Here is a 17,083-nt window from a genome sequence, read left to right as displayed (position 1 = left end):
ATGTAATTCTTTGCACAAACGTATCAGTCACTATGGATTTTCTGAGTATTTGTGTCAGTCAGTGTGTGTGTGTGTGTTTAGTACCCTACCTTCTGTGTTTTGATAGGTCCAGCACGGGGCTGTTTCTGTCTCTGTTCTTTAGGAGCAGGTAGTTTGTTGTCAGGTCCAGGCTCTTGCATGGCTGGAACACCATCGCTGTCTGTACTGCCAGCTGAGGACGGGGCTCCAAACTGGATACTGTCCATCCCTAGATCCACACTGCCTTCTGAGCCAGGCTTCACACCCTACAACACAAAGGCACTTTTCCCATTTATTTGGAGCCACAATAAAACAGAACGAATCCATGGCAACTCAGTCTGTTGTACAATACGGGTTGTGAAACAAGAGATATTGAGAGCAAGAGAGGAGGTGCGTACCTCAGGAGTGACAGTCCCAGTGAAGGAGGTGAGAGGTTTGTTCCAGGCACTGACTGAAGGAGGCTGAGGAGGGCTGATGGGTCCAACTGAAACACACACATCAGATGAGACCAAGCATATGAAAACCCTAGCTCATGTATAATTTTTTTATATATATTTTTTTAGCCCTTTTCTCCCCAATTTCATGATATCCAATTGGTAGTTACAGTCTTGTCCCATCACTGCAACTCCCCTATGGACTCAGGAGAGGCGAAGGTTGAGAGTCATGTGTCCACCGAAACACAACCCTGACAAGCCGCACTGCTTCTTGACACACTACTTGCTTAACCCAGAAGCCAGCCGCACCAATGAGTCGGAGGAAACACTGTACAGCTGGCGACCGAAGTCAGCATGCATGCGCCGGGCTGCCACAAGGCATTGCTAGAGCGCGATGGGACAAGGAAATCCCGGCCGGCCAAACCCTCCCCTATCCCGGACAACGCTTGGCCAATTGTGCGCCGCCTTCTGAGTCTCTCAGTCGCGACCGGCTGCAACACAGCCTAGGATCGAACCCGGGTCTGTAGTGACGCCTCAAGCACTGCGATGCTGCGCCACTCAGGAGATGTACACGTTTTAACTAACGAAACGTCATCTCGTTGTGAAAAATGACTGTCCTGATGTTGTGTGACTCACGTTTCTTGACGTCAGGGAGTATGGTGGATCCGGCCACCTTGTTCTCCCAGAGTTCCGTACCGAGAGTGCTGTGGGTCTGCGTGAGCAGCGCCACAGGGGGAAGGGGAGTCTTGGAGGTGAAGTCCACAGTGGTAGGGGCAGGGGGTAGGGTGGCCACAGAGCCTTCCAGAGTCTGGGGAGAGACAGCAGGCTGGGAGGGGGAAGGGAGCTGGGAGGCAGATAGGAGGGGTTGGGGTTGTTGAGGGGGAGGTGAGGGCTGTTGAGGCTGCGGCTGTGAGGCTTGCTGTGGTTGTTGTTGTGATGGTTGTTGTTGATGCTGCTGCTGTTTTTTGGCGAATCTTGGTGGCAGCTTGCTTCCTCCTCTCCCCTTTTCCCCTGATCCTTTCTTTCCATAGTGCTATAAACCGACAAGGCAACGAGATACATGTTAGGGATGTCAGATGTTAGGGTCCTATGGTCCTCAATGTGAATAGAAATCTTGTGTTTAGTCAATACAGGAATAACTGCCTCCCAGTGGTGAATTTCACACTCTGCCTCTCTCACCTGTGTAGTCTGCTCCTCTTTCTTCCTCCTCTCCTCGTCCTGTAGTCGTTTCTGTTGTTTGCGTGAGACCACCTCAGTGAAGCCGTCATCTGTAGTGTTAGACTGGGGGTCCTCTAAGGTTGTCACCTCTGGATGGTCATCTATGATCACCACACCTACAGGACAGCACAAAGTGAAATCAGTTCCATGGACTAGGTACAAGTTCTAGAACAATAGATCTGTCAAATTCAGTATTGAGTATGGCTGTGACGATACCAGTAACGCAATATTTTTTCCTGCTGTATGCAAAATAGTGTGTGCTATAGCTTGGAAAATAAATACAACAGAATGTTTGTTTCCAACATTACGGCTGTTTTCCTAAAGAAGTGAAATTCACTTCATGTTCCGTTTCTTTGCCATATCAAAGGTTTTTCTTTCTTTTTACTATTTTCTACACCGTAGAATAAATAGTGAAGACATTTAAATTATGAAATAACACATATGGAATCATGTAGTAAACAAAAAAGTGTTAAACAAATCTAAATATATTTTATATTTGAGATTCTCAAAGTAGCCACGCCTTCTTATTGGTATCCTTTAGAAGTGGTCTGATTCTGATTCCCAAATCAAATAAAAGCTTCAGAGTTCAAGTAACAGACATATGTCAACATCAACTATTCAGAGGAGACTGCATGAATCAGGCCTTCATGGTCGAATTACTGCAAAGAAACCACTACTAAAGAACACCAATAAGAAGAGACTTGCTTGGGCCAAGAAACACGAGCAATGGGCATTAGGCTGGTGGAAATCTGTCCTTCAGTCTGATGAGTCCAAATTTCAGATTGTGGGTTCCAACCGCTGTGTCTTTGTGAGACAGAGTAGGTGAACGGATGATCTCCGCCTGTGTGGTTCCCACTGTGAAGCATGGAGGAGGTGTGATGGTGCTTTGCTGGTGACACAGTCAGTGATTTATTTAGAATTTGAGTCTAATGTATGATGTATTATATTAAGTTAAAAATAAAAAAAAGTGTTCATTGTTCATTCAGTATTGTTGTAATTGTCATTCATTACTATATATACACACACTGCTCAAAAAAATAAAGGGAACACTTAAACAACACAATGTAACTCCAAGTCAATCACACTTCTGTGAAATCAAACTGTCCACTTAGGAAGCAACACTGATTGACAATAAATTTCACATGCAATTTGATTTCCATTGATGATTTGTGTGATTTTGTTGTCAGCACATTCAACTATGTAAAGAAAAAAGTATTTAATCAGAATATTTCATTCATTCAGATCTAGGATGTGTTATTTTAGTGTTCCCTTTATTTTTTTGAGCAGGGTATATTTTTTTAAGTCAGATTATTCTGTATCGGCATTTTTTGGTCCTCCAATAATCGGCTTCGGCGTTAAAATCATAATCGGGCGACCTCTAATCTAGATAAATGGGTTCTGATACGATACAGGAACAATACGTTTAGTTTGAAACGATTCGGTGCAATTTGATTTATGGACTGAATCGATGCGATTTAGGTCGATTCATCGCTTTAACAATTGTTGCATGAACACATTCATTTTCCATTCTAAATGAATCTGATACTGATGGAGCTCATGAGCTGGATCTGTCTGAGCCGACAGAGTGTGAGAGTATGTGTGAGAATGATGTACTGGGTGAGCTGAGACATAGGGCATCTACCACTATCAGATTAGGCAGGGCTATTCACCTACTGATTAACTTGTCATATAGCAGATTCAAATGTTTTGAGCTCGTAATATTTCAATACTTATCTTTAAAAATGTGCAATGAAATGTACATAGCCAATGAATATAAATACAGCTTTGGATTTCACCCCGTCTCAAAGGCAAATGGTTTGGAACTTTATGGAGGAGAGCTGCCCTCTTCTCCCATTCTGACTAGTGTGGCTCGAAAATAGTTGAAATTACACCTTTACCCTGTTCATGTAAAAATGACCTAAGGCACTGACTGACTGTAGCAGAATTAACTCAAATATTTTGTAAGGTGAGTCTGGCAATGAAAAGCCCCAGTCAGCGGGCGCCTACACAGCTCCACCGGTATAACACCATTTTCTACAGCGCATTTGGTAACAATTACATTGGTTGTCCCTCAATTAATTTAGCAAAAGCCATTTTACAAACATCTGAATGCTTTATTTTATTTAACCCTTATTTTACCAGGTAAGTTAACTGAGAACACATTGTCATTTACAGCAACGCCCGGGGAAAGTTACATGCTGAAGGTGTAGCCTACAAATATTAGAACAGAGATAGTGTAGGACTACGTTCTCATTGGCGCGAGCAGCTGAGTCTCCCGCACTGTGCACACAGTTATCTGACTTGATCAGGTCAGGTATTTTTGGAACGAGGCAAAAAAATAAAAATAATAATAATCTTGTGAACCCGGCGATTCATAACGTTTGGATCGGTTCTCTTACTGATGCATGCTTTGTTTGGATTAGTCAGGGGTCCCGCAGACTGATACACTTACACCTTAAAAATGTTAACCGGGGACCGATGAGTATGGGTGAATCGTTTACATCCCTACTAGATAGCAGGTGTGTACATCTGTGTGTGTGTGTGTGTGCGCATTTGTCTCACTGGCATAGTTGTTTAGGTCAAACTGCAACAGAGCGTTCTCCTTCTCCTTGGGTTTCTGTTTGGTCTCGTCCTTCCTGCGTCCAGTAGGGTCTTTACCCCCAGTACGCACCACTCCCCCACCCGGGGCTGAGTCTGGGTTAGGGGCCGCTCTGGAGGGGAAGAGAGAGACATGTTAGGGAAAGAGAGAGAGATGGAGACAAGAGGACAGGCCACTGTACAGAGAAGCAGCAGATTGATAAAAAAACTAAAACAAGACAGGCATCCCAATAGTGTAAAAACTTCAGGATCTATAGTAGTCCTCTCTGATAACACAAAATATAGTAGTATAATAAAGGACATTGCTTTCACGTCAGTGAAGGTGAGGAAACAAGGAAAGGAAACCGCTTTAGACTATTGAGATGCAGCCAGAAAAGGAGAGGAAGTGATGTGTACCCAGTGTATTCTCCTCCAGAGTGAGGGGCCACAGAGATGTAGCAGACATATTTTATATATATATATATGTTATGTGTTTTGGTATGGAGTTGACACACATATACATATATATATATGTATATGTGTGTCAACTCCATACCAAAACACACAGCCAGCAGCTAGAACAGGATACGAAAGGAGATGAGAAACATTTGTCCTTCAGGAAGAGAGTGCTTCTACAGCTCTTATTCACACACACAAACAAAAACAGAAAAGTACTGGAGTTTGGTTGTTTAATAAGATATTGTTCATTATGTTAACAGTGAAGATATAACATGCAAACAGTCAGTGAACAAGACAAAAGGCCAAACCAAATCATGTTGTGAGATTGGTGGATGACTCACCCTCTGCGTCCAGCTTTGCCCCCTCCTCGCCTCTCTCCCTTCCCCCCTGCGTAGCCGCGACCTGGTTTGGGTCCGCTGTTCCCCCAGCGGTTCTGCCTCTCCACCGGACGCTGACTGGAGAAACTCCTCCTGCCCCCGGCGGGCCCGGCTGCCTCGCGTTTGGGTGTCACCCCTCCCTCGGTGGGAGTCCTGCTGGGGGGTGCTGAGCCCTGAGGAGGTAGGGGGGCTGGTGTCGAGGTCTGGGCAGTGCCGCTAGCAACCTCCCGCGCTCCCCTCCTCTCCTCCCGTTCTCTACGCTCGTTAAAGTCGCTACTCTCCGACGCCGTCTCCCACTCCTCGTTGGCCTGGTCAGAAGAGTTCTGCGTGGATAGGTCAGGTGACTTGGTGCCCACGGCAGAGGTGGTGGGAGGGGTGGCGTCAGGCAGGGCTGGGTCAGAGGTTAGGTCAGCGGCTTTGGGATCCTTATCTACAGGCAGGGTGAAGGGGGCCCCTGGAGCTCTTGAGAGAGTAGGGGACAGGGAGACAGGGCCAGGCACTAAGGCTGGGATGGGGGCAGTGGAGGTGGGTCCAGGTCCTGTGTCTCCTCCAGCTAAGACTGCAGCCTCTCTCTCCTTCAGCTTCCGGAAGCGGGGGGGTTTGTCCTGTCTGGGGGGTCGGGCTGGCCGAGGGCGACGGGGCCTCTCTCTGTCTCTGCTACTCTGGGGTCCCCCCTCCCCAAACTTCTTCCCCTCGAACTGTCGGTCTCTGTCCCCTCGAACGGGCCGTCGGTCAGAGTGGTGGTCCCAGTTGTCATAGCGTGATGACGAGGGTTCTGTGTCCTCAGGGCGGAAGGTCTCCATGGGTTTAGAGGGCCACTGGGAGGACGACTCTCTAGTTCCTGGGCGTCTGAGAGGAGCTGACCTAGGACCTCCTCTCTCCCTGGCTCCCCCTCGCCTGCTGTACAGTCCCCCTCTCCCACGCCGTGAAGGATCTCCTCTGGGCAGGAAGCCTGGCTTGGGCCTTCCCTCATCTCCTCCCCTGGGCCCTCCTTTCTCCCCCAGGTGATGGGGTCCGAAGCCAGGTTTGTGTGGTCCGGAGCGGGGCTCTCCTGGTATTTCCCTGCGGAGCGGTCGGGGTGGTTTGACACTGGGCTCACGGTCTGAAGCCCCAGTGTCGCTAGCGGACTCCCGTCCTCCTTCGCTCTCTGAGTCGGTATCGGAACCACGACGCCGTCTGCGTTTGGGCATCACTTCGAAGTCTGAGCTCTCGCTGCGCGTCTCGCTCTCTTCACGGCAGCGGAAGGCAGCAGCGCCACTGACGGCAGGAAAGTCTGAGCGCGAGCGCGGCTCCTGATAAGGGTACTCCCATCGACTACGACCCCGGCCACCTCTACTTCGACCAATATAAGTTCCCCGGAAACTCCGTCCTCGAGAGTAGTACTCCCCTCTGCCTCGACCTCTAAAACCATCAGCCGGCCAGTCTCGCTCTCTGTCCCTTTCCATCTCTCTCTCCCGGTCTCTTTCCCTCTCCTCACGGCGGTAGGTCCGTGGGGGCAGGTTGGGCTCCTTCGTAGAGGGTAATTTAGGTTCAGAGTTTAGGTCATTGGTTGGTAGTTGGTCTGTCTTGTCGTCCTGGGAGGCTGGTATCGGGGCATGTATATCTCTGGATCTCTGGAGGCCCTTCCCAGGCCCCTCTGTCTCAGGGGCCTCACTCTTCCCATCCCTCTCCCCTTGGGGTCTGTCCCTGTCCCTCTCCCCGTGGGGTCTGTCCCTCTCCCCGTGGGGTCTGTCCCTGTCCCTCTCCCCGTGCGGTCTGTCCCTCTCCCTCTCTCCGTGGGGTCTGTCCCTCTCCCTCTCTCCGTGGGGTCTGTCCCTCTCCCTCTCTCCGTGGGGTCTGTCCCTCTCCCTCTCTCCGTGGGGTCTGTCCCTCTCCCTCTCTCCGTGGGGTCTGTCCCTCTCCCTCTCTCCGTGGGGTCTGTCCCTCTCCCTCTCTCCGTGGGGTCTGTCCCTCTCCCTCTCTCCGTGGGGTCTGTCCCTCTCCCTCTCTCCGTGGGGTCTGTCCCTCTCCTTCTCTCCGTGGGGTCTGTCCCTCTCCTTCTCTCCGTGGGGTCTGTCCCTCTCCCTCTCTCCGTGGGGTCTGTCCCTCTCCCTCTCTCCGTGGGGTCTGTCCCTCTCCTTCTCTCCGTGGGGTCTGTCCTTGGGGCCCTCAGACACCGCAGCAGCAGCGGAGGCAGCTTTCACTCCTCCTCGCTCCTCCTTCTTGGGTCTCTCCCCCTTTTCTCCTCTCTCACGGTGTCGCTCTCTCTCCTCCCGCTGCTCTCGCTCTTCCTTCATATCTCTGAGTACAGGTTTCTTAATGGGTCCAGACCTGCGTACCGGCCTCTCTCCCCCTGGTCCATCCCTCCGGCCGGCCCCAGACCTCCCTCCCCAGCGCAGCTCAGTCTTCTGCTTGCTGGGGGCCGGCTTCTCGAGCTTGTGGAGGCCGTCAGCTGGAGGGGTGTCCCCGGTCACAGCAGCCTGGGAGAAAGGCTCTTTACTGGCCTTTATATCTTCCCCGCCTGGCCTCTCTTCCGGATCCTGGAGCTCAAGTGTCTTTGTTCCCAGGTGGAGGCTGTCGAACCTGGGCTCATCCAGTTTGAGGGAGTGGCTGGAGCCCTGGGAGATGGTTCTTTGTAGCATGGCCTGTCCCAGAGACTCCACCTCTGCAGTGGGCAGGCTAGGCTCCACTGGCTCAAAGGGAGACCCACCAGGCCCTATTTCTGTCTGCAGGGGTTCTGGAGCCTCCTCTGGGCCTGGGCCGAATCCTGACAGTGGCTTTGTGGGGTCTCTGAAAAGGTCTGATTTGCCACAGGGTTCCAGGGGATTGTGATCCTGGCTGGGGTACATGGCTGGGAGACCCCTTTCCATCTCCAACCCAGAGTCCAGTCTGGGAAAAGGAGAGATGTTTTAATAAAATAAAGTGGCTTACTCTTATTACTATCTACCGTGGAGACAAGACGTTTTGTTTTACCTTTATTTAACTAAGTCAATTAAGAACAAATTCCTAACTACAACGACGGCCTAGGAACTGTGGGTTAACTGGTCTAGGAACTGTGGGTTAACTGGTCTAGGAACTGTGGGTTAACTGGTCTAGGAACTGTGGGTTAACTGCCTTGTTCAGGGGCAGAACGACAGACTTTTACCTCGTCAGCTCTGGGTTTCGATCTAGCAACCTTTCGGTTACTGGCTCTCACCACTAGGCTACCTGCCGCCAGGTTAGTGTAATAAGATGCAGCCTGAGTGTTGTCGTCTACTCACCTGCTGTCCTCGTCCTCCCGTCCTTTAGTGACAGAGGGAAGGGGTTCAGATTGGGGGTATGGGTCAGATCCCCATACTATGCGCGGTTCAGAAGGGAGACTGTGGTCCCGTATGGGCCTGGACAGGTGGTCAAAGGAGTCAGAACTGGAGTTGTCCCCTGGCTCTCTACGAATTATCTGCTTAGGAGGAATCCGCCCTGGAGACGAGGAGAAGGGACAGTCAAAATGTTAGATAGAGAGAGAGATAGATATATATCTAACAATTCATGGCTTTTGTGCCAAACACATACAGGGCAACAAATCTCACAGAAGACAAGCAAACCTAAACAGTCAAAAGAGACACAGTATGTCAGTATTGTCGTACCAGGTCCAGGGTGCATGTTTGGCATGTCGAGCGGTGGTCTTCCAGACATAATGCGGGGGTCCATATATGACTGCATCATGAGCCAGCGGGGGTCAAAGCCCATGTTAGCCAGGTGCTGCTGATGCTGGTGGTGAGGGGGGCCGACGGGCTGGTACAGGGAGCGGTGCTGCTGCTGGGAGGCAGCTACACATCCTCCACCCGCACCTCCTCCTGATGGGGACACAGCCCCACCACCACCCCCCTGCTGCTGTTGCTGCTGCTGCCACTGCTGCTTCATCTGCTCCTGCAAGGAGAAAAAAGTAGGAGTTCGATACAGGGATTCTCTTCAAAATAACATGGACAACGTTAAAAAGATCAGGACTCCAGAGATAGAATGTAATGGAATTTGGTAACTGTTTTCTATATCCAATTTCACATCTGAAATTTCACATCTGAATACCTGCTGCCTGAGGAAGCGCGGGGGCAGAGACTTCTGGAACTGTTTCGAGTATCCAGAGGTGAGAGAGGGGCGCATGGCAGCCCCCACCTCTCCCTCAAGATCCAGGGGGGCCACAGGGGCGTCCTCTCCACTGAGGGGGTCCATAAGGGGCAGTGTGAGCGGCATAGGTTCCTCCACTAGAGAGAGAGAGCGAGAGAGATACTGAAATTAAACAATTGAAATAAACAAATAGTGGCTCTGCTTGGAGTGAAAGTGTGGGAGGTAAAGCGGCTGGTTAATTTATGTTGGTGGAAACACAGGGCTCTGCCAGGGGGCTCACCTCTGCTCTCATCGGTGCTGAAGTAGTCTCTGATAGGCATGGGCGTCAGTCTCTCAGTCTGGCTTTCCTCCACCAGAGGGCTCACCTCACTCAGGGGGCCCACCAAGTGCAGGGGACCCTCTCCGAGCCGAGGCTCTGGGGGTATGGACAATGGTCTCTGGACTGGAGGGCTGGGCTGGCGAGGCACAAACGGACTCTCTTCCTTCACACTAGGCTCTACTCTCTCCACACGCTCTCTCTCAATCCTTTCCCTCTCCACACTCTCTCTCTCAATCCTTTCCCTCGCCACACTCTCTCTCTCAATCCTTTCCCTCTCCACACTCTCTCGGTCTTGGAGAGGGGCTGATATGTTCGGGGGCTGAGAGGAAGGGGCAGGCTGCGATGGTGCAGGGTTGGAGACAGGGGGAAGAACAGACAAAGGAGGTGTGTCTTCACACACAGCTCCAGTCTCTTCATTGGTCGTCTCGGCGGCAGGGCCGTGCTTGGCATCTGTTGCCGGGTGGAGTTTCTCGTTGAGGCGTTTGAGTTTCTCTGCGCAAGCGGTGAGTCTCTGTTCTTCCATCCTCCTCTCCTCCTCTTCTCTCCTCCGCCTGGCTCTTTCTACCGCTTCCGACAGGTCCTGCTTCTTGTGTTTCTGGCGCCAGGCCTCGCACTCCTCCTCACCAGCAGGGGGAGCAATGGTGGGGGGTTTGGCCACGCGAGGGGCTCCGCTGCCCACCGAGCGCCCACCTAGCTGACCCTAGAGAGAGAGAGAGAGAGAGAGAAAAAGATGATCTAATACTACTACTTTACCTTAGAACCTCCAAAGCCTAAATGAACTTGTATAGTAAAGCTCTTGGCATTAGTCCTGGACCCCTCCATCCAGTCAAACACACCCCAAACCGTGTCAACCAGCCACCCTCAGCCTCACCTGGTGGTCCTGTGGCGGGCCGGTCTTGTACACCCCCTTACTGCCTAGGGAAAGCACCCTGGGGTCCCTTCCATCTACCCATGAGCCTTTGCTGCCCTCCTGGCCGTCTGACAGGCGCTGTGCCCTCATCAGCTCCACTTTACCCATCCACTCCCTGAGTGAGTGAGAGAGAGAGTGCAATGGTTAGGAGTCTTGGTAATGTCTAGGCTAACAGTCTTGAGGTGTACCGAAAACCAATGTTAAAAAACAGTCTCTCACACCCAGGTAGTGAGGCAGAAAAGGAAGCACCTTCTTCAGTGAGACTCACCAGTTTTCCCCTTTCTCTTTGGCGGCATGGTTCTCCTCGTCGTCACTAAAGTTGAGTTTCTCTGTGTAGTCGACCTCCATCTGAGCTCCTGGAGAACATATAGGAAAAGCTGAGGGTTACCGTTACATCGAGTTTACGTGAAAAGCTACTAAAACGTAATGAAGGTAAAGAATCATTATGTATAAATACAGATGAGTCTTACCAGCCCAGCCCTCATCAGCCTCTGTGTCCAGGTTGTCAAGCTCTTTGAGCTCTGTGGCACTGATGATGGAGGGTCTATCTGGGTCCTTGATCCAGGCCTGGGGGGGCCCGTGCTGGGGACGGACCCTCCTGGGGAGCCAACACACAGGAGGGTGAGTACACCAAGGAATGGGTGATGCAAGGTCTAGGAAGTTGTGTTGTAATAATGATGAAGAGTGTTGGGATGTAGATGTGGGTGTACTCACCTGGCTCCATCCTGTGGAACAGGGTATCTGATGTTCCCTGGCACTGGAGTAAAGGGCATCCTGGGATACGCATTGAACATCTAGAACAAGACACAGAAACACACAACACCCAGCCATTACTAGGAGAATCCTACTCTGCAAGGTTAAAGAAATGTTTAGCAATTATTTATTTTTTTTACCTTTATTTAACTAGGCAAGTCAGTTAAGAACAAATTCTTATTTTCAAATGACGGCCTAGGAACAGTGCCTGTTCAGGGGCAGAACGACAGATTTGTACCTTGTCAGCTCGGGGGTTTGAACTTGCAACCTTCCGGTTACTCGTCCAACGCTCTAACCACTAGGCTACGCTGCCGCCCCAATAGCAACTATTGTCAAGAAAACATCCCGCACCAGGGGATCTTTTTATTCACCTTATTGTTTTCCTACTTCCGGCCCAGTCACAAGCAAAACATCCTTAAATACAAATTCAATGTCAAAACTATTACAGAATTAGAAAGATATGTTAATACTATGTTGAGTAAAATTATAAAAAACATTTAAACATTTTTTATCTATGCTACCGGACTTGAATATGTTCCGGGGTTCATCCGATGGCATTGGAGGAGTTTACCACCTTAGCCACAGGCTTCATTAATAAGCGCATCGACAACGTCGTCCCCACAGTGACCGTACGTACATAACCCAACCAGAAGCCATGGATTACAGGCAACATCCACACTGACTTAAAGCTGCCTCTTTCAAGGAGCAGGACACTAATCAGACATTTATAAGAGATCCCGACTCCAACGAACCATCAAACAGGACCATGATCGAATCCTACTACACCGGCCCTGATACTCGTTGAATGTGGCGGGATTGCAAACTATCACGGATTCCAAAGGGTTAACCAGCCGCGAGCTGCCCAGTGACGCAAGCCTACCAGACGAACTAAACGCCTTCTATGTTCGCTTTGAGGCTAGCAACACTGAAGCATGCATGAGAGCACCAGCTATCTGGGTGACTGTGTGATCAAGCTCTCCTTAGCCGACGTGAGTAAGACCTTTAAACACATCAACATTCACAAGGCTGTGGGGCCAGACGGATTTACCATGACATGTGCTCCGGGCATGTGCTGACCAACTGGTAGGTGTCTTCACTGACATTTTCAACATGTCCCTGATTGAGTCTGTAATACCAACATGCTTCAAGCAGACCACCATAGTCCCTGTGCCCAAGAACACAAAGGCAACCTGCCGAAATGACTACAGACCCGTAGCACAGACTCGTAGCCACGAAGTGCTTTGAAAGGCTGGTAATGGCTCACATCAACACCATTATCCCAGAATCCCTAGACCCAGTCCAATTTGCATACCAGCCAAACAGATCCACAGATGATGCAATCTCTATTGCACTCCACATTGCCCTTTCCCACCTGGACAAAAGGAACACCTATGTGAGAACGCTGTTCATTGACTACAGCTCAGCATTCAACACCATAGTACCCTCAAAGCTCATCACCAAGCTAAGGAACCTGGGACTAAACACCTCCCTCTGCAACTGGATCCTGGACTTCCTGACAGGTCGCCCCCAGGTGGTGAGGGTAGGGAGCAACACCTGCCACGCTGATCCTAAACACTGGAGCTCCCCAGGGGTGAGTGCTCAGTTCCCTCCTGTACACCCTGTTCACCCACGACTGCATGGCCAGGCACGACTCCAACACCATCATTAAGTTTGCTGACGACACAACAGAGGTAGGCCTGATCACCGACAACGACGAGACAACCTATAGGGAGGAGGTCAGAGACCTGGCCGGGTGGTGCCAGAATAACAACCTATCCCTCAACGTAACCAAGACAAAGGAAATGATTGTGGCCTACAGGAAAAGGAGCACCGAGCATGTCCCCATTCTCATCGACGGGGCTGTAGTGGAGCAGGTTGGGAGCTTCAAATTCCTTGGTGTCCACATAAACAACAAACTAGATTGGTCCAAACACAGTCGTGAAGCGGGCACGACAAAGCCTATTCCCCCTCAGGAAACTAAAAAGATTTGGCATGGGTGCTGAGATTCTCAAAAGGTTCTACAGCTGCAACATCGAGAGCATCCTGACCGGTTGCATCACTGCCTGGCCTCCGCATCATTGCTCGGCCTCCGACCGCAAGGCACTTCCTCTGACACCAGGCGGTGTCAGAGAAAGGCCCTAAAAATTGTCAAAGACCCCAGCCACCCCAGTCATAGACTGTTCTCTCTACTACCGCATGGCAAGCGGTACCAGAGTGCCAAGTCTAGGACAGAAAGGCTTTTCAACAGTTTTTACCCCCAAGCCATAAGACTCCTGAACAGGTAACCAAATGGTTACCCAGACTATTTGCATTGTGTGCCCCACCCGCTCTCTTTATCTTATATGCATAGTCACTTTAACTATACATTCATGTACATACTACCCAAATTGGCCCGACCAACCAGTGCTCCCGCACATTGGCTAACCGGGCTACCTGCATTGTGTCCCACCACCCGCCTACCCCTCTTTTTACACTTCTGCTACTCTCTGTTCATCATATATGCATAGTCACTAACGATACCTACATGTACATACTACCTCAATAAGCCTGACTAACATGTGGCTGTATATAGCCTTGCTACTCTGTTTTTTTACGGTTGTTAAATTTCTTTACTTACCTACACACACACACCTTGTTTTTGGCACCATTGGTTAGAGTCTGTAAGTAAGCATTTCACTGTAAGGTCTACCTACACCTGTTGTATTCGGCACACGTGACAAATAAACTTTGACTCCACACTGTCCTTTCCCACCTGAACAAAAGGAACACTTATGTGAGAATGCGGTTCATTGACTACAGCTCAGCGTTCAACAAGCTCATCACTAAGCTGAACATCTCCATCTGGATCCTGAACTTCCTGACAAGCCAGCCGCAGGTGGTGAGGATAGACAACACATCCACCACGCTGACCCTCAACACGGGGGCACCTCAGGGGTGCGTGCTTTATCCCCTTCTGTACTCCCTGTTCACCCACGACTCCAAGATCACCATTAAGTTTGCTGACGACTACACGGTGGTAGGCTTAATCACCGATGAGACAGCTTATAGGGAGGAGGTCAGAGACCTGGCAGTGTGGTGCCAGGACAACCTCTCCCTCAACACCACCAAGACAAAAGAGTTGATTGTGGACTACAGGAAACAGAAGGCCAAGCACGCCCCCAGTGCAGTTATCACAACACATTATTTTCTGTGTTATAGCCTAACTAGATAATATGGCTTTAAAGCCCTGTGGAAAGTTACATAATTTAAATAAAACCAGAGGAAGAGGTGAACTTAAGAATACTTGTGAATTTGCGAGGCATGCGAGACAAGACTTTGCGAGATGCAGACTACCAAGACATGTGCGTACGGTTCTGCCTGCCCCTCTCTGACGATGGCCTTTCTGCTCGGTCTCTTCACTAGTGATGGGAGTATGTGTTCAGTCTTCAGTCTGTTGCATGTAGAATATCCTAGCTTATTCACGGGATCGATGTCGTATAGTATCTTCGGGCCAGTCTTGTGCGCATGGCGTAGGCTACTCTTCGTAGCGGAGGGCGTTTTTGTCTCATAATATGAAATTACAGTAGGCTACCAGTATAGCCTGTATCGATTACTCTTTTCAGATAACGGTACGTGGCCCCTTGAAAACACCTGGGCTACAGCATGTTTGTTTGTCCGTTAGGGTAGGTTCTACTACGTTTATTTTTACTGGATATTTGTGTATGTACTTTTTACCCATTTTTCTCCCCAATATTATGATTTCCAATTGGTAGCTACAGTCTTGTTCCATGGTATGGACTCGGGAGAGGCGAAGGTCGTGCTCCGACACACGACCCAGCCAGGCAGCACTGCTTTTTGACACCCTGCTCGCTTAACCCGGAAGCCAGCCGTACCAACGTGTCGGAGGAAACACTGTACAACTGGCGACCATGTCAGCGTGCATGTGCCCGGACCACCACAAGGAGTTGCCAGAGCGCAATGGGACAAGGCCCACCGCCTCATGTGTCTCCCGGTCGTGGCCAGCTACAACACAGAATCGAACCCGGGTCCGTAGAGATGATTGCGATGCATTGCCTTAGACCACTGCGCCACTCGGAAAGCCCTACGGCTTTTTAAATGCTGACACGAAACCTTCTCTGGAGATATGAACTACATTTTTCTTGTCTGTAAAGTAATGCTGCTGCTGAAGCAGGACTAACTTCCATCACTAAGCAACCAGAACTGTCAATCCTTGACTGCATGCGCGCAGATCCCTATTTCCTAAAAAAGTTATTTAAATTTAAGTTAAAAATTGTAACTTACCAAGACATTTACCAAGACATTTACCAAGACATTTAAAAACTGCATAAACACAGCAGCACATCAATCAGCAATGTTTGTTGTGGTCGGGGAAACAATACAGAACTTTATATGCCGGAGCAGAATTCTACTGTCTGAATTCTATTTTTATTGTCTGAAAATGTATCAATTACAGACATGTTACTGTACCGCGTTCTGTGTCTGAAGGGCCGCGGTAGATATAAATGAATTACCCGGCCCTGGAGGTCATAGGACCATTATAGGACCATTATTCTGCGAATGGACGTGGAATTTTATCGATAAAAAGGCAGTTTAAATGTCACATCATTAAGAACCCATCATGGTCCAAACACCCAAACACAGTCGTAAAGAGGGCACAACATCGCCTCTTCCCCCTTTTAGGAGGCTGAAAAGACTTGGCATGGACCTTCAGATCCTCACAAGTTCCACTGCTGCACCATTGAGAGCATCTTGACTGCCTGCATCACTGCCTGGTATGGCAACTGCTTGGCATCCGACTAAGGCGCTACAGAGGGTAGTGCGTACGGCCCAGTACATCACTGGGCCGAGTTCCTTTCCATCCAGGACATCTATACCAGGCGGTGTCATAGACTGTTCTCTCTGCTACCGCACGGCAAGCGGTACCGAAGCGACAAGGTGTCTGAACAGCTTCTACCACAAAGCCATAAGACTGCTGAACAGTTAATCAAATGGCTCCCCTGACTATTTGCATCGACCCCCTTTAAATATGCACTGACTCTCTTGCACCAGCTCTATGTAGCGCCTTAGACACACACACCACATATGCTCACACACACTCAGAAACACACTTCACAATCGTTACATACGCTTCTGCTACTCTATTTTCTATCCTGATTGCCTAGTCACTTTTACCCTTACATACATGTACATTCTGCCTCAATTACCCAGTACCCCTGCACATTTTATTTATTTATTTTATTTTACCTTTATTTAACTAGGCAAGAACAAATTCTTATTTTCAATGACGGCCTAGGAACAGTGGAATGCCTGCCTGCCTGTTCAGGGGCAGAACGACAGTCAGCTCGGGGGTTTGAACTTGCAATCTTCCGGTTACTAGTCCAACACTCTAACCACTAGGCTACCCTGCCGCCCCAATTGACTAGGTATTTGACATTGACTAGGTACTCCTTGTATATAGTCCCGTTGTTGTGCTACCATTTCCCTTTTGCAACAAGTTCTTACTTTTTAACTCTGCTTTGTTGGGAAAGGGCTTGTAAGTAAGCATTTCATGTAGTATAAGCACTGAAGCCAATATTCATTAGCATTCTCATAGGCTTTGACTGGGCGGGTTAGCTAGCTAGGTTTTTGTCACAACAGATTGCAATTATCCAAATGTTATCTACATAAAACATTTTTGCACTGTTTGTCATTGATATTCCTTGTCTAACAACATTGCCATTTCAAGTGTTGATCTTCAACAGAAAAGGGGTAGAGCCTGCATTGATAACGACCATTAGATAGTCTAATATGCTAACTAGCAATACCCACCCAGTCCAAGCTAATGAGAATGCTAACGAACGTCAGCTTTTGACCGCTTATAGGTGAAAGAAAAAAAGTGTAAATCTTTGTTCATCATTTTCCTTCACATATAATTAACATATATTCAAATTGTGTGCAC

The 17,083-nt window shown here is 49.3% G+C and overlaps 1 protein-coding gene across 9 annotated transcripts in view; it reads right to left on the bottom strand.

Annotated features, from left to right (window-relative positions):
• LOC110524503 (protein PRRC2C) overlaps positions 1–17,083 on the bottom strand; it is a 31,394-nt gene that overhangs the window by 7,178 nt on the left and 7,133 nt on the right. For all 9 annotated transcript variants that reach the window (XM_090235839.1, XM_090235844.1, XM_090235842.1 and 6 more), the window contains exons 6-19: positions 11,107–11,186; positions 10,863–10,990; positions 10,661–10,748; positions 10,354–10,507; positions 9,444–10,182; positions 9,125–9,300; positions 8,686–8,968; positions 8,323–8,518; positions 5,048–7,951; positions 4,233–4,381; positions 1,632–1,786; positions 1,089–1,485; positions 417–502; positions 90–284 (exon numbers count right to left, since the gene is read on the bottom strand). In XM_090235839.1, the coding sequence (XP_090091965.1) occupies positions 90–284; positions 417–502; positions 1,089–1,485; positions 1,632–1,786; positions 4,233–4,381; positions 5,048–7,951; positions 8,323–8,518; positions 8,686–8,968; positions 9,125–9,300; positions 9,444–10,182; positions 10,354–10,507; positions 10,661–10,748; positions 10,863–10,990; positions 11,107–11,186 (5,730 nt within the window). The remainder of the gene's footprint in view (positions 1–89; positions 285–416; positions 503–1,088; positions 1,486–1,631; positions 1,787–4,232; positions 4,382–5,047; positions 7,952–8,322; positions 8,519–8,685; positions 8,969–9,124; positions 9,301–9,443; positions 10,183–10,353; positions 10,508–10,660; positions 10,749–10,862; positions 10,991–11,106; positions 11,187–17,083) is intronic.

This window comes from Oncorhynchus mykiss, chromosome 5 (genome assembly GCF_057628025.1).
Source record: "Oncorhynchus mykiss isolate SJ-2025 chromosome 5, ASM5762802v1, whole genome shotgun sequence".
Classification (NCBI taxonomy): Eukaryota; Metazoa; Chordata; class Actinopteri; order Salmoniformes; family Salmonidae; genus Oncorhynchus; species Oncorhynchus mykiss.
Note: the sequence above shows the minus strand (reverse complement) of the source record. Positions and strands in the feature narration are given on the sequence as shown.